Here is a 24,251-nt window from a genome sequence, read left to right on the forward strand (position 1 = left end):
CTTCCTATGATTCTGATTTCTGCTGAAGTACTTTCTATGTGAAGGATATGTTTTTAACGATTTGTGAAATGAAGGCTGAGACATGGGAATCTGGTGTGGAATGTCTCTTTCAATAGGTTCAACCACTAGTTTACTTTGGCAAAAGAAGTGAGAAGTCTGTGAGTCACATTCCTCAGGGTCTGAAGGAACTAATGAGTATGTCTTTTTAAACAAGCATATGCTAAAACTGAAGTAGAGAGCTGACCTTCTGCCAAGGCCCTTGCTCCAGATCTTCAGTTGGGTGTCGGACCCCTTCCTGGCTACTGCTGTTATTACCCTTCCCCCAAATCTGATGTATCTAGATAAGGTGTGGCAGGAATGAAATCCCAAATAATGAAATATTATACTTGGCCTCCAAGGAGTCTTAGAAACTTCTAGAAAATACCCTCTAGTTTGTTTTCAGGGTTAGTGTCCCCCTCCTAAGGAAGATATTTGATTGAGATTTTCATGGATAATCTCATTTTTCATAATGAAAATTAATGTGTATGCTTCGCATAGTAGTTATTTTAAATATTTCCACTTACTGTTAATTATTGCAGAGCGCTACAGAGATGTAGTTATTTTATATGTTAATTTATTTAAAAAACCAGGTTCATTTCAGCTAAAAATTAATATTAACTTATTAACATAGCTTTTTTAAGATTTACAAAAGCACTTGGCTATAATCCTAAGAGATAGGTATAATGCAAGTGTTACAATTCCCCATTTACAGATGTAGAGATTATGACAGGGCAAGTGGCCGTGTTTGGATCTGAGATGAAGTCCCATGACTACAGATCCAGCGCTCTTTTCATCATTGAATTAAGTGGCTCAGACAATGAATGCTCTGTAGGAAGGAAGAGGTCTGCAAAGAAAAGCAATGATATGGTAATTTTTTGCTGTATTTTTAACTGAAAGTTTATATGCTTTATGAATAGAGATAAATCTGTAACTTTGATAGAGAATTTATGATGTAATTGTAGAAATTTTTAATAAAGAGTTGTCTCTTAACTTTATCTAATTTTCTTTTATACTTACAGCTTTCACTCTACTCAATTCCAAACTTTGAGTCCAAATATGTGGAGGAGCCGAGAAGCCCCCTGGAGGAAGGCATCTCACAGCTTAGAAAGTATGCTGAACCATATACACATTGGCTTCAGGTATAGCACTTTTCTAAATGAATTGAAGTAGATAATGGTTCAAATACATTTTTTAAATTCCTTTTTATTTTCAGCTCTGAATTCTCTCTCTCTCACTTCCACTTCTGCATTGTGAAAGGCAGAATAACAAAACCTATTGCAAATGTTTATAGTCAAGCAAAATCAGTTTCTGGATTAGCCATTTCCAAATGTACACTGGGAGTCTGCCACTTCTCTGCTGGAGGTGTATGCCGTCTTTCTCATCATGAGTCCTTTGTAAATGGAGTTAGTTACTGAGTTGTCGAGTCAGAGTTTCGAAATCTTTCGAGGTTGTTTGTCTTTGCAGTATTGTTGTTACTGTATACATTGTTGCCCTGCTTCTGCTTCTGCTCATTTGACATCATTTCATCCAGTTCTTCCCAGGCTCTTCTGAAGCCACCCCCATTAATTCTTTCTTAGAGTACGATAATTATTCCATCACACGTATATACTATAGCTGTTCAGTCATCCCCCAGTTGTTGGTCTACTCCCTCAGTTTCTGGTTCTTTGCCACCATGGAAAGAGCTACTCTAGATATTTTTGTACATATAGATCCTTTTTTCCTCTTCCTTTAATTTCTTTGGGGTATAGGCCTAGACATAGTATCACTTGGCCAAAAAGGGTATGACACTTTAGTAGATTTGGGAGCATAATTCTAAATTGCTTTGCAGAGTGGTTTGATTTATTCACAGTGCCACCAACAGTTCATTAAAAAACTTATTTTCCCACAACCTCTCCAACATCTGTCATTTTCCTTTTCTCTTTTTTTTTTTTGTCAGTTTAACCCATCTGATGGGTGTGAAGTGATACCTTGGGGTTGTTTTAACTTGTATGTCTTTAATTATTAGTGATTTAGAAAAATTTTTATATGCCCATTAATAGCTTTGACATCTTTCTCTGAAGACTGCCTATTCATATCCTTTGAGCATTTATCAATTAGAGAATGGCTCTTATTCTCATAAAGGTCTTACTTCATATATATATCTACACATACGTAGATGTATATATTAGAAATCAGATCTTTACCAGAGAAAATTGCTCCAGAGAGATTTGTTCTTCTCTTCTGAATTTGGCTACATTAGCTTTGCTTTTGAAAACAAAATTAATTTTGTATAATCAAAATTATTTATTTTATGTCTCAAGAACCTCTCTCTATATCTTGTTTGGTCCTGAATTCTTCCTCTACCCATAGATCTGACAAGTAATTTCTTTCCTTTTCTTCTAATTTGTTTATGCCGCTCTTTATAATTAAATCAGGTGCCCATTTGGAACTTGTTCAAATAAATTGTTAATACCACAAGTGCTTTCTACTTAGTATTTTTGGAAAAGACACTCCAAGTTATGAGAAACCAAATGCTGTATACATATGAGTGGTCATTAGACAATGTTGTCTAGTCATTGAATAGATTTGTTCTTGCTGGTAGCACAGAATCACTTTGGCTAGTTTGGGAGATTTATTTTTGTCTTCTGGCAGTGGGCCACGACCACGATTTGGGGAGGTAATTCTCTTTTCATGAAGAAGCAACTGTTGCTCGGGTTGGGAAACTGTCGCTCACTATTGAGGCTGCAGGTTATTTCTGTACAGGAAGCAACCACAACAGGTAGGCAGTGGATGTACTCTTCCAACTAAGCCAACTCTTTATCACCTGGGTAGAAGGAAACCTGCTATGCCTGTCTTAATTAGTTTTATCTTTATTTTTTCAATTTTGTAATCAGTGCTTTCTGTTTTTTTATTACAAATGTACAATGTGATTTGCTTATATTTTTGGCTAAATAACTTTTGTGAGCTAGCCCAATTACTTAATCCTCATTTGTACGTTATATTTGTGGCATGATGTGTTCCAACTTCCAAGCAACTAACTTAAAAATGAGTTTTTGAAACACAGCCTATCTGTAAGTTAGGGACTGCCGGAATTGTAATTTCTAAAATACACTAGAAAAAAACCAAGACTAATGTTCATTGGGCTTGGTCATTAGGGAGAAAAAAAATGTTAAGTCCTCTCTGCTGTCGACTTTCACCGGTTTTTCAGGGGTTACTTTGGCTTAGAAAACATTCATATTTTTAAGTGGGGGTACATACATATTTTAAAATTTGCATTTAACAGATTATTAAACTTTTTGTGTTTGAGAGGAAAGTCTTTCACATGGTAGGGAAAGCACCATATTGCATTGTCTGAGATCATTCTGAGGTTTGTTTTGTTTTAAAAGTTCAAAGCATGACTAATTGTCTAAGCTTGTTGCTTAAGTAGCTACCACAAGAAATGTGTAGCCTACAGTGTGTGTTATGTGAAAGCCAAGTCCAATTTGGGGGATACTTTTTAAGCTTAAACATCCCCTAATGTGCTGTGATATATATGGCTCAGAAAGTGCAAGGATAGCACCATCCGAGTCAGAGGAGGAAGGACCATGATCCTCAGTATTGCTTGGGATATTGGTCCTTAAGGACCTGTTATTGTACTTTAGTATATACACTTATCCACATATATGTTTATACACACATATATGCATACACATACATACATAAACATATATACACACACGTATACACATACTTACATACATATGATGCTCCATCCTCTCCTTCCAAATATGTGAAAAGCAAATGTCAGCTCATTCTGTTGCCTTCTGTATGCCTTTTAAATTTTACTTTAGGACAAAGATGGTAGAAAGTAAAAACAATAAACATTTGGACGTTGTGGGAGAACAGGTATACTTTTGATGGAACTGTGAATTGATCCAACTAGAATTGAACTATGATCTGGTCCAACTATTCTGGAAGACAATTTGGAATTATGTAAAAAAAGTCAATTTACTTAATCTTTGACTCAAATTTGATACTGTTATATACCTCAGGGAGATCAGTGACAGAAACAAAGGTTCAATAATAAATAAAATTTAATAGAAGTATTTTATGGTAGAAAAAATCTAGGAAGAAAATGGATGTCCATCAGTTGGGAGAATGGCTGATTATGGTATATGAATATTATGGGATAGTCACAACAAGGAATGATAAATATGAATAATCTAGAAAAATTTAGGAAGGCATGAGAATTGATGAAGAATCAAGTTAGCTGAAGCAAAACAATTCACAGGATGACCACAGTGATGTGTCAGAAGCCATTAGACTGTGACTAATTCAGTGTCACATTATGACTTCAGGCTACAATCCGCTGAAGCTGGTGGTGAAGTGTGTTCTTATCAGAAGAGTATTCAGCTGTAGTCATGGAATGAGGTGTACACTGTCAGAAATCGGTTTGAGTAGTTATTTATTACAAGAAGTTCCTTATGGGAAAAGGGGTAGTTATAGGAGAGTGACAGTGATGGGAAGGAAGGAAACATCAATAAACTTAGAAAAAAGTTGTTATAGGACAGTTTTTTTTTTTTATGAAAAAGGCATAGCATTTTATTATAGCATTGTACTATTGAAATACCAAAAGTAAGTTCATATTTGTACGTAAGGCAATAGGAAGTTTCTTGAGTAGAAGAAGATCATAGAAGTGCTGTGGCTGCTTTGTGGAGGATGCATTAGAGTGAGAGGAGATGAGGCAGAAGAGTGATTGGGAGGTTATTGCAATAAATCAAGTGAGAGGGGTTTTTAAAAATACTTTCTTATTGGCTCATTGCTTTGTGTTTGGTAATCCATTAGTAATATCTCATCATAAAAAAGTAGGCTGGCTTAATTTAATTTTGAGTAGCACTAAGTTGTTTTTCAAACTGGGAGAGAATAATTTTTCCCATCAGAAGAAAGAGCAGCTCATCTGCAGATAACCCTTTTTACAAAAGTGAGCTGCAACATGCATGTCTTTCGATCAGATTAATACTATTCCTTTTATACAAGAAATTGACTTGATCAGGTGGGCAAATGATTACCACTTATCATGTACATTAAATTGGTTTTGAGTATCAAAATAATCTTATTTAGGCTGCAACTTTTCTTAATTTTATGTAGAACACTGAGAGGATTGTGCCGTTGAAAGCAATTGGTTTGGCTTGTTTTCTTGTTCTTTTTTCCAACAGCAACACTAGAGCCTTATTGTAAAAGGTTTGAGCAAAAAATGAACTGCAGAATGTGAGTTTGATTCTGTTTAGATGCATATTTTTCTCTTACTCTAGTAGTCAGTTAGTAGTTTAGTAGTTCATTGTCTTTTTTTTCTCCTATTCAGGTTGCTTATGACAAAACTAAACCCACAATAGATGCTGCTATTCAACAAGGAGTAGGTGAGTTGATTTATAATTAAAATCACTCAAAATCACGAGAATTTATATAAAACACTTTTACATTATATCTGATTAGCTGGAGAGATAAAATTGTGTGGCCAAGTTACTTAATGTTCTCTGGACTTGAGTTTCCTCTTTGTAGGATGAGAGGGGTCGATGTCAAGAGACCCTTCCAGCTCTGATTCAAATAGGATTAAACATATCTCTGCTGTGGAGGGCACTGTTGTTCTTCAGTTACCCCGACTTGACTCTTTACTCCTTTACCCCCAATATTAAATCAGGTGCCCATGTTGTCAATTTTACATACACAATGTGTCTTGCTTGTCTCTTTCTTTCCATTTGCAGGACCAGTCCCTTAGTTTAAACTGTCATCACTTCTTGCCTGGATTATTGCAGTAGCTTCCTGATTAGTCCTTTGCCATAGGTCTCTCCTTGTCATTATTCAGTGTTGCCAAAGTGACATTCTTAAAACACGTCAGATCATGTCATTGATGAGTTGCACACAAATTCTTTGCTTTGGCATTTGAAACCCTTCACAATGTAGCTCTAATTTGCCTTGACAGCCGTATTTCCTATTACTTCCCTTTACACACCATGCATTGAAGTCAAACTGGCCTTCTTCTTCCTCATACATGATGCCCTATTTCCTGTCTGCATGTGTTTGTACAGATTATAACATGTGGAATGTACTTCTGCAAACCTCTTCCTCTCATAATCCCCAGCTTCCTTTAAGGCATGGCTTAAATACTATTTTCTTTCTTGATCTCTCCCTCCACTTCCTCCCCAGCTGATTCTCCTTTCCTCAATCCCAAAATTACTTCATTCATTATATTTTGTGTTTATGTGTACATGTTGCATCCTCAGCATCTAATTCAGTGCATAGCCCATAATGGGCATTTAATAGATGCTTGTTGATTAATAAAAACTAGTTCTGCTCTCTTTACGTGTGACAGTCATGTATTGAACACCTACTATATGGAGAGCACTGTGGTGGGCACCCAAAGATAAAAAATTTACATAAGACATTGTCCATTCCTTCTTGGAACTTATAATGCTATAAATCTATGATACACAATAGTATGTGGTAAGTGCATTATAGAGATAAACTTTTCTTTGCTAATAATCTTAACTCCAAGGGAGAAAGTTGTTATTAGCCAAGAAAAAACAAGCAAAACTTTGTGGAAGAGGTGGAATTTGCATTGGATTTTAAAAACTGAGTAGTACATTGCACATCTTTACTAAAAAAGATAAAAGTTCAGGTAGCATGGGAGGGAAGTCATTCCAGATATAGGCAAAAGTGGGAGAAAAAGCCCAGAGATTGGAGGATGCAGGGGAAATGTAGCAGATGGAGTCATGCCAAGGGACCGGAGTGTATATACATAGTTGGAAACATCAGTTAAAGCAGGTACTCACATTGTTAACACTTTTTGCCAGGAGTGATTTTTCATCTTTGTGTGTGTGTGACTGAAAAACAAAGTGTTTATAGGCAGAGCATGGTGGTGTTTTCTGGTTGCAGCCACCATACATGCCAGCCACTTTTGGCTGTTGGGGTTTCCCTCACTCCTAGTTGTTATGTGTTAATCTGTCTTTTTGCTACCTTGGCTCTTTGCTGGCCACAACTGCGCTTCATGGCTCATCTAAGATGAATATACTGTCCTCCTTGATTGTGATTTTTCAGCTCTTTCAATATCTTGAACAGCTCACTCCACACATATCCACTCTGCTAGAATAACATTACAATAAGCATTATAGTGTTGGAAAATGAAAGTGAAAGAAAATGGTAAGTGGCCCAGAATCTGGTTGGCAGCGATGTCTGTCTCCCTCCCTGCCTCACTTCCCACATGTGACCTGTGACTATAATGGTGTGCCCGCTACCAGTACAGATTGACAACTTTTCTGTAATTTACAATTTCAGAGAGTTTCCCAAAGCACTCGGATGTTAAGTGATTTACTCAAGGTCATGAATCACTTAAACCCAAGTAGTCCTGAATCAAAAGCTTCCTCTTCAACCACTTCCACACATAAAAGTTGGACATTAAAAAACAAGTAAAAGGTGAAATAAATGGAAGGTCAGAGAGGAAACAACCCTCCTTACATAAGCTCCTTAGTTAAACTGAAGCCTTTAAGTGTAGTACTGAAAGTTAGCATCATCACACTCTCTAGCTCCAGACCTAGGAGAAGGAGAACCAGAGAAACAATAATGAGGGTTTTTACATGGAGGACCATCGTTCAGGGAATTGTTGGATATGAATTTTTGCACATGAGCATATGTAATACTGTTGTGTCCCAAGAAATGATGTATGGGAGGAATTCAGGGAATATGAGAAGATTTGTATGAACTGATTCACAATGAAGAAACCAGAACCAGGAGAGTAATGTGTATACAGACATCAGTAATGTGAGTGAAAACAGCCCTGAAAGGAAGCTGTGCTCAGATGCCCTGAGTTTGGACCTTGAATAAGGTCTCAAAGAACACATGATGAGAACACAAATAAATGAAAAGTCCTTCTTGTTTTTGGACAGCTTCAGTTGTTAGGAAACTCTTTCTCACTTCTCTGCTGAAGTTTGCCTCCACACCATACTCCTAGTTCTGCCCTCTGGTGCCGAGCAGAATACGTATAATTACTCTTTCCCATGAAAGGCTTTCAGATATCTGAAGATAGCTGGCTGCCCTAAGTCTTCTCTTTGCTAGGCTGGAACATTCCCAGTGTCTTCAATTGGTCCACATCTGACATAAACCTGACTCTTTTCTGTCCTTGTTGGCATTCTCCAAGTCTCTGCCTCCTTTAATCCATCCTGTCCTCAGCTGCCAAGGTCAGTTCCTCTGTTTGGCATTCAAACCTCTTTGTAACCTGACCCACACTAGCCTCCCTGCAGGTTCTTCAGCTACAACACTCCATCTTTCATCTCTGTGCCTTTGTACTGACTGTGTGCCGTGCTTGGGATGCTTCTTCCCCTAACCTATCTGACTTCATTCAGAATTCAGTATAAGTCCCACTTCCTCCAGGAGGCTTTTCCAAGTCCCTCTAGCTGCTAGTGCTCTCCTCCCTGAGATTGCCTTCCATCTACCTGGTGTATATCTTGTATGTACCTTGTCTGTTTGCATCTTGTTTACCCCATTAGAATGTAATTAGAGCATATAGAATAGAAGGGATTAAGGAACATTAAGTTGTCCTTGAGGACAAGATCTGATTTTGTCTTTCTTTGTAGTCCTGGCACTTAGCACAATTTCTGGAACATAGTAAGTGCTTAATAAATGCTTATTGATTGACTACCTTCAGTGCCCTTCCTAAAATGTGACCACAACTGTATGTAGGATCTTCAAAAGTGGTCTGATCACTACAGTGTACAGTGGAATTTATCACCTCTCCACTTCTGGACACTACCTCAGGGCAACCTAAGATTGCATTAGTTTTTTTGACTGCCACATTTCACTGTTGTCTCATGAGCTTGCAGTCTGCTAAAGCTCCTAGATCTTTTCCAAATGGATTACTCTCTAGTCATGTTTCCTCTGTTGTGTGCTTTTGAAACCTAAGTGCAAGATATTTTATTTTTCATCATCTTATTAGATTTAGCCCATTATAGGAAACTTTCATGATCTTTTTGAACCTTCTCGACCCATGTATTATTATTTCCTAGCTTTGGATGCACATGTCAGACATTACTTTAGCTGTGTCATTGATAAAAATATTAAACAGTACAGGGCCAGACACAGATGCCAAACATAGGAATTTAGGCTTCTATTCAAGAGACGTTAGAGAGCTATTGAATGTGCAAGACTTTCTTTCTGTCATCTATCTCCTTGTCTCTGATTCCATAATCGGAAGCCAAGTGGACCTTCATACTAGAAAGGGGATATGAATGGGAATACAAGCATTCCCCCAGTATCATAAATTTGTAAAGTTGAGAAATTCTTACTTAGAACATAAATTTTCTCTAAGTTTGATCAGAAAGAAATGACAACTCAGTTTCTTGACCAGCAAGTATGAGCGACTGTATGGCCAAGGCAGTATTCATAGCATGTACAGTGACTATGGATATGCACAGACTCTCCACATAGAAGGCAGAAGAAAAACATTTATTCAGCACCAGAAAACCAACCCCATCCCAGTAACCAAGAAGTCTATACACTTTATCAGGCCTTCCCACAAACACGCTTTCCTGAGCCAAATGCCCTTCTCTCCCTCACAGCCAGCTCGCTGCTTCCTCTGTCCTTCCCAGCTCTGACTGCTCTGACCAACTTCTGCCCAGCCTGGCTCCCCCTTGGCCTCTTTTTGCCCCACCTGTTCAGCAGGCTCCTCCCACCACAGGCATCACATAGGCCTATTAATGTATGGGAAAGATCTTCCCATTCCATTAAAAATACATTAACATTCCAGTAGATCACAAGAAGATGATGCTATTCCCAACCTTGGTGTGGTCGTCTCTAGATTAACGTTAATGTTCAAGCTAGATTAAAACTTGTATGAATGTAATTATTCAAGTAGACAGATGTGCTGTCTGGGATAGCTTGGAGTCTCACTGCACAGGCTAAGTGCTTGAGAATTGTGTGACCCTTCCCTCTTCTGATGCTGAATCCATACTCCCTTCACCTGTATCAGACAGAAAGATGACTTCAGCCTGCTATAATGTGTAGCAATGGAAATGCATATAAATTAGCTGATATTGATAGTGCTATCAGCAAGAGTCTTAAGTTCTTCCTCTATTTCCGGGAAAAGATTCTACTGGTGTCATAGAAGATAGCTGCAAAAGTATAAGAAATGACGAATAGCCAGACTTCAGAAAAACCTGGAAAGACTTCTGTGAACTGATGCTGACTGAAGTGAGAAGAGCCGGGAGAACATGATACATAGTATCATGATACATGATACATAGTAACAGCCACAGCGTGTGAGGACTGTTTCCGACAGACTTAGCCCTTCACAGCAGTGCAAGACTCTCGAGGCAAAATGCCACCCACATCCAGAGAAAGGACTGTGGAATCAGAAAGCAGAATGAAGCAGGCTGTTTTCTCCTTTGTTACGTTTGGTTTTCTTTTGTGTTTCTCATGGTTTCTCCCATTTGTTTTAACTCTTCTGTGCAACGTGACTTATGTGAAAATGTGTCTAATCGGAATGTATGTGTAGAGCCCATATAAGATTGTGTGCCATCTTGGGGAGGGGGAAGAAGGGGGAGGAAATTTGGAACTTATGGAAGTGATTGTTGGAAACTGAAAACAAGTAAGTTAATAAATTTGAGGGAAGAATAAATAAACCATTAGGAAAAAAACGAAAGAAAATCCTGTATCGTTATTAGTTTTGTTCATAATGTTCTCTTTTTCTGGTACATGGTAAAATTCTGCCTCCAGCCCTTTACTGCTTCCTTTGAGAATCTTTTCTCAGTATTAAGTAGCAAAACACACGTGAGATCTGACAGTTTTATTTCTTATAATAAACCATCTCGGAGTATTAGAGAAAGGGGCCTTCCAATTATGTGATGTCAGTACAAATTTATATTTCTATGTCTGCTGTAGACAGATTAGCAGAAACGAACAAAAAAACACATGACTTGAAAACTGTTATTCAGTAACAGTAATGTAGAAATTAGTTATCAAAAGTATGGCAGCAGTCCTTTGGAAAAGCACTTCACGTAAACATTCTCTGATCTGATTTCATTGTAGCCAGCTGTGAACTTTTTCAAAATCCACCCCCAGGATTTTTTCCAAGACTTGGTGTAATTGGTTTTTCTGGAATTTTGGGATACATTTTTGCTAAAGGTAGGTGCTATTTTCAAATGGAATCATGTGTAATCAATAATGAATTATTAATTACTTTTAAGATACATGAATATTTAGCTAAGGCATATATAATTCAGCCCTGAATTGTACACAACTCTGGCCATCATAAGAAGTGGCATTCTTAAACATTCACAGTGCTAAGCAGTAGAATTGTTAATATGTAATGAATTTGTACTTTTCTTTCTTTCCACTAAATTTGATTTTACGGAATTATTTAGGTTATAAAGTTGTCCAGTTATGATGTTGTTTTATAATGTCCAGTTATAAGTTATAATGTTGGTCCAGATCCTACTTGTAAAAAAGGAAATTGATCACATTTTAGACACGCTCAGTTGAAAGAGAGTCTTTTTCTGTAAAGGATGGAATTTAACTTTTGTTACCCAAAGCTGTTTCACCTCTGCATAATAAACTTTCTATTCTTTTTACTGTTAAGGTTATAATCATTAGAAAAGTGACTTCAGTACTATCCTATGATGTAATTTTCACTTTCTAATCTTCTATAAAGTTTATATGACGTTAAATGTAAAATTATATATTGTGACAAACTTTAGGTACTTGAAAAACTGGAATATTTTTCGATATATCCGTTTAAATGTAAAACTACCTATTCGTTGGAGTTATCGGGCATTTATCACAGCTGTCATAAAGAAATTCAGTTGAAAGATACTCTTAAAATGCTTATATAAGTTAATCTTGCTACTTCTAGAGAAATGCTCATTTGCAGAGTTTTTCTAGTGTTAGGCTAGCGAGTCATATTCTCTGTTAGAAACTATGTATCGTCTTATGCAAAGACGCCATCATTTAGAAAATGCATGACTTTGGGCAAGTCACTTTACTTTATAGGGTTATTGTGAAAAAAGTGATTAAAAACCCTAAACTGCCACACAAATGTGAGGTTTTTGTTCATAAAATTTTGAGCAAGAAGTGACCTCAGTAATTATTTAGTCCATCCCCATTTTGCAGATGAGGAAGTTGAGGCCCATTTTCACAGGGAAATAACATGAGTAAGGAATCTCTCTTTTCATTTTTTTTTAAAGAAAAATCTAAAGCTTAGAAATAACTTTTCTGTGCACCTTAGAGCCTGATGTTAGAAAAGAAGTATCATCAGCCAGTGAACATAATTTTACTTCTGGTTTTTATCAGTGTCCTAGAGTTCAGAGCTTAAAGAGAACTTAGAAATCATTTACTTTTCCTTCCTATTTTACAAATGAGGAAACTAAGGCCCTAAGAGATGTATTTTTACAAAATTGTACAGACCACAAATAGTGGAATCAGGATTCAAATCCATTGTGACCTGTGAATATTAAATATTACTATATTAAGTTATATTGTATTAAATGTTTATGCATCATAAATTAGGTGATAAGAGTAATAAAATTCACTAACAGTGTGGGGGACTTTCTTTTAACAGGTTCAAAATTAAAGAAGCTCATGTATCCAGTTGGTTTCATGAGCATTACTGCATCTGTCTATTATCCACAAGAGGCTTTTCAGTTTGCACAGGTCAGTTACACTTATCAAGCCAGAACAATCTTTGGTTTTTATTCACAGAATATTTTTTATAGTTATAATAATTGATTTCTCATCATCTCCAGCAGTTTTCACATTGAACTTGAAAAAGGTCTTGTTTTTGTGGGGGGATTTTTTGCATTATCTGGAATACATTTAAAATCCTGCTTTTTCTGCCTTCTGCTTAATTTATAACGTAATACAAAAATATCTCAATTATTATACAAAGGATGGAGTTATGTTTTTATGATGCATTGATGTGCAGGATATTTTTATGTGTAGGGTGTGTTCAGGGAGGACCAATACCAGTACCTTTGGTGTGATGGCTGCTGAGCCCTTTTCAGGGCTCTTTCACCTTTGGTGTCCACCTGTTCCACCTAACTCTCACCTGTGGCTCCAAGAAGCTGCAGCATCAGCGGCCACCCCCCGGTAAACCATTTTGGCAGACCGGCCAAGCCACATTGAGGGTAACCAGGGGTTCTCAAACCCATTGGTGAGTTAGAGGGGTGTCTACCCCAAGCATGTGAAGACTTCATTTGGTGGAATGGGCAGATGAGAACAATTTGTTCCAACGGCCATAAAGGCAAATGAAGCAGGTGATGTGAAGCGCTTAGAGCTTGGTTAGACACCGAAGACACCAAGGTCATCCACTGCATCCTGAGCCATCACCAGTTGTCTTGGCTCTGTCCTGCCCCTGGATTATGATGACTCTGGAGGAGTGAGGCTGACGATTTCGTGCAACTCTACCGCACTTAAATCCAATTTACACACGAATCAAAAGACATCACCCATGCCATTTCACTATTATGCCTCAAAGTCCTGGGGTGACAGGCAAGTGATGAAGCAGCAGGTGCGGATACACTGGGAGCTGTAGTCACAACCCTGCACACAGGTGGCCCAGGCCATAGGGTCATTTCTAACTGGAAGCAGCAGTGGGACTTGGCAGCTCCCTGGATGTCTGAGCAGCCTTTTAAGGATCTCACTGCTCACCTCCTGGTGTGAGGAAGGGGTCTAGAAAAGGTGCCCTAAACACGATCTGCTTACCTAACCCTGGCCTGATTACCGCGGCAGGCGGGGAATCCCACCATGTGGCTGAAACACAAAAAAATGTACGAAACCATCTGCAAAGATGATTCCACTCTCCATCTGCACATCAAACGTGTGCACACTAATAGACAATACAAAATCCAGTAGATCTGAAAGAAGAACTGCTCTTGTTGCAAGAGAACTCGACAGGTATCGCATCCAAATTGCAGCCCTGAGTGAAACAAGGTTTGCAAATGAAGGCCTGCTTACTGAAGTTGGAGATGGATACACCTTTTTCTGGAGTGGGTGCAGTGAAGGGGAGTGCCGTGAAGCTGGCATGGGTTTTGCAATCAAAACAAATCTAATTAGCAAGCCGGTATGCCTGCCAAAAGGAGTGAATGACAGGCTCATGACAGTGTGATTGCCACTCACAGGAAAACGCTGTGTCACCATCATCAATGCCTATGCTCCCACCATGACAAACCCCTGATGAGGTCAAAGAAAAATTTTATGAAGACCTAGAGACCCTTGTCATCAATGTGCCAAAAGAAGACAAGCTTATAATTCTGGGTGATGTTAATGCTAGAGTAGGCTCAGACTACCAGGCATTGGCAGGGAGTCCTAGGGAGGAATGGAGTTGGAAACAGCAATAGCAATGACCCTTTACTGCTGAAGACTTGTGCATCACATGACCTTCTCATCGCCAACAGTCTTCCATTTACCTAAATGCAATAAAACTTCATGGATGCGCCCTCACAGCAAACACTGGCATCTAACAGACGGTGTGATTGTAAGGAGAAGAGACAGAAAAGATGTGAGAGTGGCAAAGGCAGTGTGTGGTGCAGAGTGCTGGACTGATCATAGACTTATCCTTTCCAAGCTAAATATTCGCATTCGTCAAAAGCTCCACCCCCAAGGCAAAACAACTACCAGAAGAATTAATGTCAACAAATTAGAGCTCTTCTCTGAGTGTGAACAGTTTGCTGCAGATTTGGAGGGAAAGTTGAGCCAACACACAGTTGACAACAGTGGAGCAGAAAAGGAGTGGGCAGCTTTCAGAGATTTGGTGTACAGCACTGCATTTGCTCATTTGGATCAGAACATGCCCAAACACCAAGACTGGTTTGATAAAAATGATGGGGAAATCCAGAAGCTGCTAAATGAAAAACAAGAACTCCACAGGATTTACCAGCAGGATAGTTCATCCACCTCTAAGAAGGCAACATTTAATTCTATCAAAAGCAAAGTACAAGCAAAGCTTAGAGAGGTACAGGATTCCTGGCTCAGTAAAAAGGCAGATGAAATTCAGTTTTATGCTGATAGTAACAATCCAAAGTGCTTTTATGATTCCCTGAAAGCTATTTATGAACCAAAAACCTATGGTGCATCACAAATACTCAGTGCTGATGGAGCCACATTGCTTAGTGATAAGGACTTGATCCTAGAGAGATGGGCTGAACACTTCCATAATGTTCTCCACAGACCATCATCAATCAATGCTGAGGCCATGGACCATTTACCTTAGGTTGAAGTCAATCCCTCCTTAGCTGAACTTCCAACTGAAGTTCTTTCATGTGACAAAGCACTTCGAGCTGATTCTGTTGCAACTGAGATTTACAAGGTAGGGGGACCATAGCTCATACAAAAGCTGACTGAAATTTTCCAGGTTATATAGCAAGAAGAGGTTCTCCCCCAAGAGTTCAAAGATGCCTCCATTGTCCATCTCTACAAGGGTAAAGGGAATAGGTTGTCCTGTGACAATCACAGGGACATCTCTCTCTTAGTCAGTCATTGCTGGCAAAATTCTTGCTAGAGTGCTCCTTAACAGGCTGATCCTTCACCTGGAAGATGGGTCGTATAACTGAGAGCCAGTGTGGCTTCAGAAAGGGCTGAGGAACAGTTGATATGGTGTTTGCCACCCAACAACTCCAGGAGAAATGCCAGGAGTAGAGCAGAGGTCTGTACACAATGTTTGTAGATCTGACCAAGGCCTTTGACACTGTTAGTTGTGAGGACTTATGGAAAATTATGTCCAAATTTGGTTGCCTGGAGAAGTTCATCAGTATTGTACATCAATTTCATGATGGCATGTTTGCCCAGGTTCTGGATAATGGACAAAGCTCTTCTGCCTTCCCAGTCACCAATGGAGTGAAACAGGGCTGTGTGCTTGCTCCCATGCTTTTTAGCATGATGTTTTCAGCCATATTGACAAATGCTTTCAATGAGGATGAACATGGCATCAAGGTCAACCACTGTACTGATGATAAGTTCTTCAGTTTGAAAAGGCTACAAGCCAAGACCAAAGTGGAGGGAGTTTTTTCTGTTTGCAAATGATTGTGCACTCTCTGCAGACTCTGAAGCTGAGATGCAGCAAAGTATGGATCCATTCTCTGCTGCCTGTGCTCATTTTGGCCTAATAATGAACACCAAAAAAACACAGGTGCTTCATCAGCCACCACCACATCATCCATATGTGGAACCATCAATTACAACAAATGGAGAAGTTTTGAATGCTGTGGATAAGTTCGCTTACCTTGGTAGTGTACTTTCCAGGGATGTACACATTGACAATGAGGTTGATGCACACATTGCCAGAGCTAGCTCAGTGTTTGGGAGGCTCTGAAGAAAAGTTTGGAGAGAAGAGATATTAGACTGACTACCAAACTGAAGATCTACAGAGCCGTGGTCTACAGAGCCGTTGTGCTGACTTCATTGTTGTGTGCTTGTGAAGCATGGACAGTCTACCAGTGCCATGCCAGGAAACTGAATCGCTTCCATTTGAACTGTCTTAGGAAGATTCTGAGGATCACCTGGCAGGGTAAAGTACCAGACACTGAAGTCCTTGCTTGAGCTGAACTGCCAAGCATTCAAACTATGCTTCAGGGAGCACAACTCCAATGGGCTGTCCACGTTGTTTGAATGCAAAATGTACACTTGCCAAAAAGACTTTTATGGAGAATTTGCATGGGGCAGGCGATCACATGGTGGTCAGAAGAAGCGATCCAAGGATACTCTCAAGGTCTCTCTCAAGAACTTTGGATTTGACTGTGCAACATGGGAGACACTGGCACAGGACCACTCAGCATGGCATGCCCATATCAGAAAGGGCACTGTGCTCTATGAGCAAAGCAGAATTGAGATAGCACAAAGTAAATGCAGCATGCACAAATTTGGAGTATCCACCCAAATATTCACACGGACTCTCTGTGCCCAACCTGTGGTAGAGCATTCTGAGCACGTATTGGTCTGATCAGCCACAGTCGGACACACTGAAATTTCACTTTACAATGGTGTTGCCATTTTGGTCCTCTCTTTGAAGACGAAGGACAACAACCAACCAACCAACCATTTTTAGGTTAGTAGTTCTGTTGATTCATAAGACCCTAGATTTATAGCTGTGCAAGACTTGTGATTTTGTAATTATTCACAGAATACATAGCAACATATAAGATAGGACACGGTTTTGAAGACCCTTGAATGCTGGGTAAAGAAAATGGAACTTTATGTGATAGGCATTAGGGAGCAATTGAAGGATTTTGAACAGAGGTGTGATACAAGTGAACCAATAAGCATTTAGTAAGTTCAGAGAAAACTATGTGTAGGCATGTATATATAAAAGTTACACAGAGTCAATGCCAGATAACTTGGAAGGGCTAGCCGCCAGTAGCTGGGGGGAATGAAGGTCCACATCTAGCAGGTACAGACTGTGAAGGACACTAAATCTTCTGAGGACGAGGTGAGGTATCCAGTGACTGAGGGGATCAGGAAGGACATCATGTAGCAGGTAATGTTTGGACTTCAACTTGGAGAGAAGGAAGCTTTGAGATGAAAAAGGAGTATTCCATGAATAAGGGTTAGCTAATGCAAAAGCATGGGAGGTGGGTTGTTGTGTGAGAGAAATGGAGGAAAGGCCAATTTGGCTAAATCCAAGATTGCAAAGGTATGGAGTAAGGAGTGATATGATGAGTCTGGCAGCGTAGGCGGCACATTTAACAGCAAAACAGAGGAGTTTTTTCTAGATTCTAGAGGCAATAGAAAGCCATTGGAATATATTGAATAGAGGAGCAACATGGTCATATCTCTACTTAAGGAAAATCTCTTTGTAGCAACATAGAGGATAGAATGAATGGGAAGCAGCTTGAGGCCAGGACACCAATTAAGGGGCTGTTACAATAAAGCTAGGCCAGAAGTAATAAGGGCCTGAATTTAGGTGGTAGGTGTGTGAGTACAGAATGGGGGAGATTTGAGAAATATTGTAGAGATAGAAACAGCAGAATTTGACCACTTACTGGATATGTGGGATGATGCAGAGTAAAAAATTAAGGACAATATCAACGTTACACACCTGGAAGACTGGAAGAATGATGATGCCTTTGACAGAAATAGGAAAGTTTGGGAAAGGGGTGGGTTTGAGGGCAAAGATAATGAGTTCTGTTTTGGACACATTAAATGTATGGTGTTTTCCTAGCATATAGTAGGTGCTTAACATTTGTTTTCCTAGCGCGTAATAGGCATTTAACATTAGAAGGACTGGAATTTTAAAATACCTCAAAGGACCAAGCAGATTTTTGTGTCCCTTGGCAGACCTGGTCCTGACTCTGTGGCATCCAGTTTGAAATGTCCAGTAGGCCCTTGGTAATGTGGGACTGAAGCTCACCGTAAAAGCTGGGGCTGGCTATATACATCTGTGAGTCGTTAGAGAAGGAGATAATTAAACCACGGGAGCTAATGAGGGCACCAAAAGAGAGAGTATAGAGAAAGAACAGTAGTAAAAGGCCCAGGACGGAGCCTTGGGGCACATCCACAATTATAGGGTTCGACCTGGATGATGAACCAGCAAAGAAGATTGATAAGGAGCAATTGGACAAATGGAGCAGGACCATATGGAGTCCTAGGAAAGAGGACAGTTATCAGTGTTATCTGTAGCAGAAAGGCTGAGAAGAGTAAAGCCTAAAAAAAAGGCAATTAGATTTGAGAGTTAAGAAATTATCGGTTACTTTCTGGAGAAAGGAGTTTCATTGAATTGATGAGGTCAGAAGCCATATTACTCAGGGTTGAGTTGTCAGCAAGGGGAGAAAAAATGAAAGTAAGCTTGTAGGTAGCTTTTTCTGGGAGTTTGGCTGAGAAAGGGAAGAAAGATACATGAGAATAGCTTGAGGGGATGGGAATGTTGGGAGGCAGTAGGGAAAGAAGCAGCAGTAGACAGGGAAAGATGGGAGAATAAGGAAAGAGAAGGGATGATTAAGGTTGTAATCTGTGGAGAAATGGGAGAGGATGGGATTGGGGGCACTTCTAAGGGTCCCCTATCATAGACTGGGGAAAAGCAAGAGAAAGTGAGGGATTGTGTCAAGGGCTTTTGAGATGAAGGGAAAGAGAAGAGGGAGCTCAGGTTTAATGGCCTTCATTGGTCCTTGGGTCGATAGAGTAAGTGAAGTTGCCATCACTTTACAGGTGAGGAGTGTATTCTAAGTGGTGGTTTCTGACTCAGGATCTCCAGTCATTTTATGAAGTGGAATTTGAACCCAGGCCATGGACATGTGCAGCTGACCATATTGGGGTTTTTATTTTCATTTATTCAGCACATTCTTATTAAATACCTGCTTTGTGCTAATTCAGCAGAGATGCATAAAGCTCCTGGTATGGGCAAGTGGACAGAAAGTATGAATAGACAGTACCTGTGGAAGTCAGGGACACCTTGATTCAAAGCCAACTCTGACGCCCCTTGACTTTGTGACCCTGGGACAGGTCTCTAATCTTCTCATTGCCCTCCGGTAACTTTCTAAGACTTTAAGCAGAGAAGGTACCAGACGGCATCGTTTGAGGAAATCCCTTCCTGGGAGGGACACCTGGAGACTGGCTGTGATTAACCTACCTCTTCCACCTTTATTTCACATTATACTCCACTTCCTGTGCTTGAGGTTCCATTCAAACCAAACTGTGTGCTTTTCCCTAAACTCAACACACCATCATCTCCTGCCTTGGTGCATTCACCCAGTTTGTCCCCCATGCCTAATACATTCCTGGGTCACCTCTGCTTTTCAGAATCTCTCAGCCTTCAAGGCTCAGGTGTCACTTGTTTTGTGAAGCCTTCCTGATCCTCCTCCTTCCCCTCCAGCTCTTCATGCTCACTCCCTCCTCAGATGTTTCTAGAATCCTTCATCTGATCTCTTCTTTCCCTATTCAGTCATTATCCCAGTACTACAGTTACCTTTATCCTTGAGAGCAGAGATTATTTTAATTTTGTCTTTGTTTCTAGTAGATAATAGGTACTTGATAAATGTTGAACTGAGTTGAGATGTAGAGAATCTTAGCTGGGTTTGGATGGAAGCAGCCGGAAATGAATATCAAGTACTGTGCTAAGTGTAGTGGGGGCTGTGAAGAACTTGGCCAGGCCCCTGCTTTGGAAGAGCTTCCTGTCTGTTTAGAGAGACAAAACACAGACAGTTCTCCACCCTATTCATATTTCAGAGGGATTATGGAGGAAGGAGCTTCAGGTGGAATCAGAAAACCTAGATTCCAGTCCCTACTCTGCCAGTGACTGTGAGGGCCTCAGCTTCCTTGTCTGTTAAATGAGAAGGCCAGATTAGATGATCTCTCAGAGTACCACAGTTTAGAATCTACTGATCCCACATTAACAATTGAGCTTAGCGTTTAGTTTGTAAGAATAATTACTTAAAATATGTCTTCTTTCAACTATTGCAGATAAACTCTTCTCTGGCCTGCTGCCCTACCCCCCCACCCCCCCACCCCCCATCAGTAATCTGCCAGTAACTTTTGATCTCTGCCCACAGGCAGTAATTCCCTGGAGTGTCTTTCTCATTATCATGAAGTGATGTTCCTCTATCTCTCCCATCCCCTCAACTAAGCTTGTCTTTAAAAGTTGGCTTGGGCAAGTTTCAAGTTTTTACTCTTCCCTGCACAAGTCCTAATTGTAGCTATCCTCCTAAATTTCATACAGTTATATACAGTAATATCCTTGCTTCTTTCATAGGACCATAGATTTAGAGCTGGAAGAAACTTCAGAGACCATCTAGTCCAAGCCTCTCATTTTACAGGTGAGGAAACTGAGGTCCATAGAGGTAAAATGCTTTGCCCAAGGTCATTCAGAGGACTAAGTGTCAGAGGCAGTGTTTGAACCTTGGTCCCCTTGTTTCCAGAGCCCTTACTCTTTCCCTGGCACCAGAGTGCTTCCTTTGACTGAGTTCTGGTGAATTCAATCTCCTGAACCACAGCTTTGAACTGAGAAGAGGGGAAAATTCTTTTGAGAAAAATGTCCTTCATGAACTCCATGCCCTTTATTTGTAGATCAGAGAGATATGGAAGCATTCCCTTAGGACAAAAAAGGGATCAGAATTGTAGATAAAATTAAACTGGCAGATTTTAAAAGCCCAATTACAGAAATTGAGTTATGACCAGCAAAAGGGCCAGAAGGGCTTTGAGGAGCCAAAATATTAAGAAATGACTAATAACTCAAAGCATGAAGTCATTTAGTAGAGAAACAGCCGGTAAAGTGTGCATGCTTCAGTAGCAGTGATGTAATCAGTGTATTACCTCCCACTTCCGGAGGTGAATCATGCTAGCCCTGAGTCATCAAAAAGAGATTAGATTAGGATCACTGAACTCTGTAGAAAAGATAAGAAGTGATACATTTAAAAAGACTTCCATAAAATATAGTTAACAAAAATATATATCTTCGTTCTCGAAGTTTTCAGGGAATATATTAACACCCTAGGAAGTCTTCCTTCAGAGAATAAAACAGAGAAGCTCAGTTTATTTGGTAAACTTACTCCGTGATACAGATTTTCGAGTGAATAATTTGAGGTACTTTAAGAATCTATCATTCTGAAAATCAGGTTTTTCTTCCACAGTCCTTTTGTGCTGAAAGAAGACTCACGTTCTTCATTCCATTTCTAAAATGATCTAATTTTCAAATATTCTGGAAGAATTCCCCTTCTCCTGTCCCCATCCCCATCTCCTTTTAGGGGTTTCAGTTTTACTTTGAGTGGTTTCTGGTAAAGTTGTGATAGGCTCTATCTGAGAAGAAAGAAATTGCATCTCTCCCAGGTTATTCTATATCCTGACATAGCTTCAGATCCTTAGTGTCCTTTATCACCTTCCTGGGAAAGGCCTTTCCCAGCCCCACTAATTAATTGTTCTTCTTCAAGTTATTTTATGTTTACTTATCTGCTTACATGGTATATCCCCAGTAGAATGTCAACTCCACAAGATTAAAGAACTATTTAATCTTGTCTTTGTATACCCAGTGCCTATCACCTTGCTTTGCATATCACGTGTATAATAAATACTTATTGAACTAAATATAAATTTACCTAGATCTTTTGCTTTAAGTAAACCTGAATTTTTTGCCCATAAAGTTAGTTTTGGACCTATATTCATTGTACAAGGCAATCTTGTCTCATGTTAGAACTGCCCTTTGCAGTTAGGGTCCTATGATACTCTTATCCTTTGTGGCTTAAAGTATATGCCCGAGTAGTTAGGGGATGGAGAGAGGGAGTAATATTATTAAAAGAACTATTGATATTCAGAAGTATTAAAATATTATACACATGCACACGTACTCCCACCGCCCTACCCTGTACCCCCACTCTAGTCCCTCTAACATTTATTAGGACACAGCTAAACCAAATAAGTCAGGCTTTGTCCAGGCTGTTTGGGCTCATGTGAACGTCAGAGTTCTAGGGTATAGCTTTACAAATTACAAATTAAAGATGTCTCCAGACTTGAAAATAAATTTGTCATTGCATATGAACATAATACAACCTTCAGAATTACATTGAAAATAAATTATTTCACAGATAAGCTTTGAAGTTATTTGAAAGGAAAAGAATAGCTACTTCAATACAAACATATTGGAGAATTATTCAGAATCTTAAAAGAATTTTAGTAAGTTCTACTGGTGCAAACTACTGGGACATCTGCAGTACACCAGATCCAGTGGGAAAATTCAAGGAGAGTTCAAGGGGGTTCCTAGAGCCTGTAGCCTGTCAGATCCCCCAGCTGGCTATTGCAATAGTCCAGGCAGGAGGTGATAAGAGCCTGTACGAGAGTGGTAGCAGTGTCAGAGCAAAGAAGGGGGCATATCCAAGATGTGTTGTCAAGTGAAATTGATAGTCCTTGGCAACAGATTAGCTGTAAGGGTGTGAGAGAGAGTGAGGAGTTGAGACTGCTGCCTAGGTTGTGATCCTGGGGTACTATGAGGATAAGAAGGGTCCATTTTGGACATATTTAATATCAGTCAATCAACATTTATTAAGCACCTGCTCTATGCTAGGCATTGTGCTAAGCTGTGGAAATATAAAAAGAAACAAAAAACAGCCCCTGCCCTAAAGGAACTCAAAATCTAATTGGGGTGGTGTCTGTCCTAAGGCAGTTGGAGATGTGTAGACTCTGGAGTGCTACAGAAAGGATAGGGCTGAATAAGCAGATCTGAGAATCATCCCCATAGTTGGATAATTGAATCCATGGTAGCTGAATAAGATCTTCAGGTGAAGTCCTGTGCCGTCCCATGCAGGTGAGGCATCAGGGTGTCATTGCCTTTCCTGCACCGACTGTCCTGGGGATCTGCAGCACTCGTTGTACCCTGTAATGGGATCAGTGGTGAGGACAGCATCTGTCTCCCTGAAGTTTGCCATCCCCAGACCCCGTCCTTCTCTGCCGTCCCTTTCCGTTGGCCCATCTGGACTCTTCCCCTTCACCCTCGTGTCTTCTTGTGTTCCTCATTCCTTACTGCTTCTGGTATTCACTAAAACAACACCACAGCTCTGGGCATTCTCCCTAAGGTAGATGATTTTTCCTCCCTTGCTCTGTTTTCATCCAGGACCCGGAGGATAAGTTAGCGTTGTTTCTTCATCCCCTGCCACCCCCCTTAGACCTTCTCTCTGCCGTCATCACTCAGCAGGGCAGTAACCAGCTCCCCCTTTTACAGATTCCCATTGAGTCCTTATCACTGTTACTTGTGGGCTTCCAGTCGTCTTCACTCCATCCTCTACTGACCTCTGAATACCCTGGCCTCCCAGTTCCTCATCCTCCTCTGTTCACATGACTTGTCTCCAGTCCATGTCAGCCACATATGATTCCCTGTGCTTTTGACCTTTCCCCATACTCCCCTCCCCCCCAAAAATAAAGTTAGTCCAATTGCAGGAGTTTCTAGTTATAGCTCAATATATAGATAAAAAAGTTCTTTAGAATAAATTGCATATCTTCTATATAAAGTGTTTAGTTCCATTATCTTTCAGATTTTAATTTATCATATATTATTTAGAGTTATTTTATTTTAAAATTATTAGCTTGGGATTAAAATGATCTCATGTTGAAATGTGTAGGATTTTTGGCATTTTGTGTTATTTGTTTCCACTCTCATTTGTGGCTCTTTGCTTTTGGCATTAAATGTGACCAGTAAGCAAAGCAAAATATGACTTTGTGCTTTAGAATGAACTAAATGAATTATGTATTTTCAATAACGTGATGAATTCTTGAGTTTGTTATGATTTCCGCTGCTTATGAAG

General features: G+C 39.7%; 1 protein-coding gene across 3 annotated transcripts in view; it reads left to right on the top strand.

The window, feature by feature from the left end:
- The window catches only part of APOO (apolipoprotein O), an 85,938-nt gene that overhangs the window by 44,470 nt on the left and 17,217 nt on the right, over nt 1-24,251 (top strand). For 2 of the 3 annotated variants that reach the window (XM_072615266.1, XM_072615265.1), the window contains exons 3-7: nt 752-906; nt 1,059-1,178; nt 5,360-5,414; nt 11,074-11,169; nt 12,602-12,693. In XM_072615266.1, the coding sequence (XP_072471367.1) occupies nt 763-906; nt 1,059-1,178; nt 5,360-5,414; nt 11,074-11,169; nt 12,602-12,693 (507 nt within the window). In that variant the 5' untranslated portion in view covers nt 752-762. The remainder of the gene's footprint in view (nt 1-751; nt 907-1,058; nt 1,179-5,359; nt 5,415-11,073; nt 11,170-12,601; nt 12,694-24,251) is intronic. The other variant, XM_072615267.1, reaches the window with a different exon arrangement.

The sequence above is a fragment of the Notamacropus eugenii genome, chromosome 5 (genome assembly GCF_028372415.1).
Source record: "Notamacropus eugenii isolate mMacEug1 chromosome 5, mMacEug1.pri_v2, whole genome shotgun sequence".
NCBI classification, from domain to species: Eukaryota; Metazoa; Chordata; class Mammalia; order Diprotodontia; family Macropodidae; genus Notamacropus; species Notamacropus eugenii.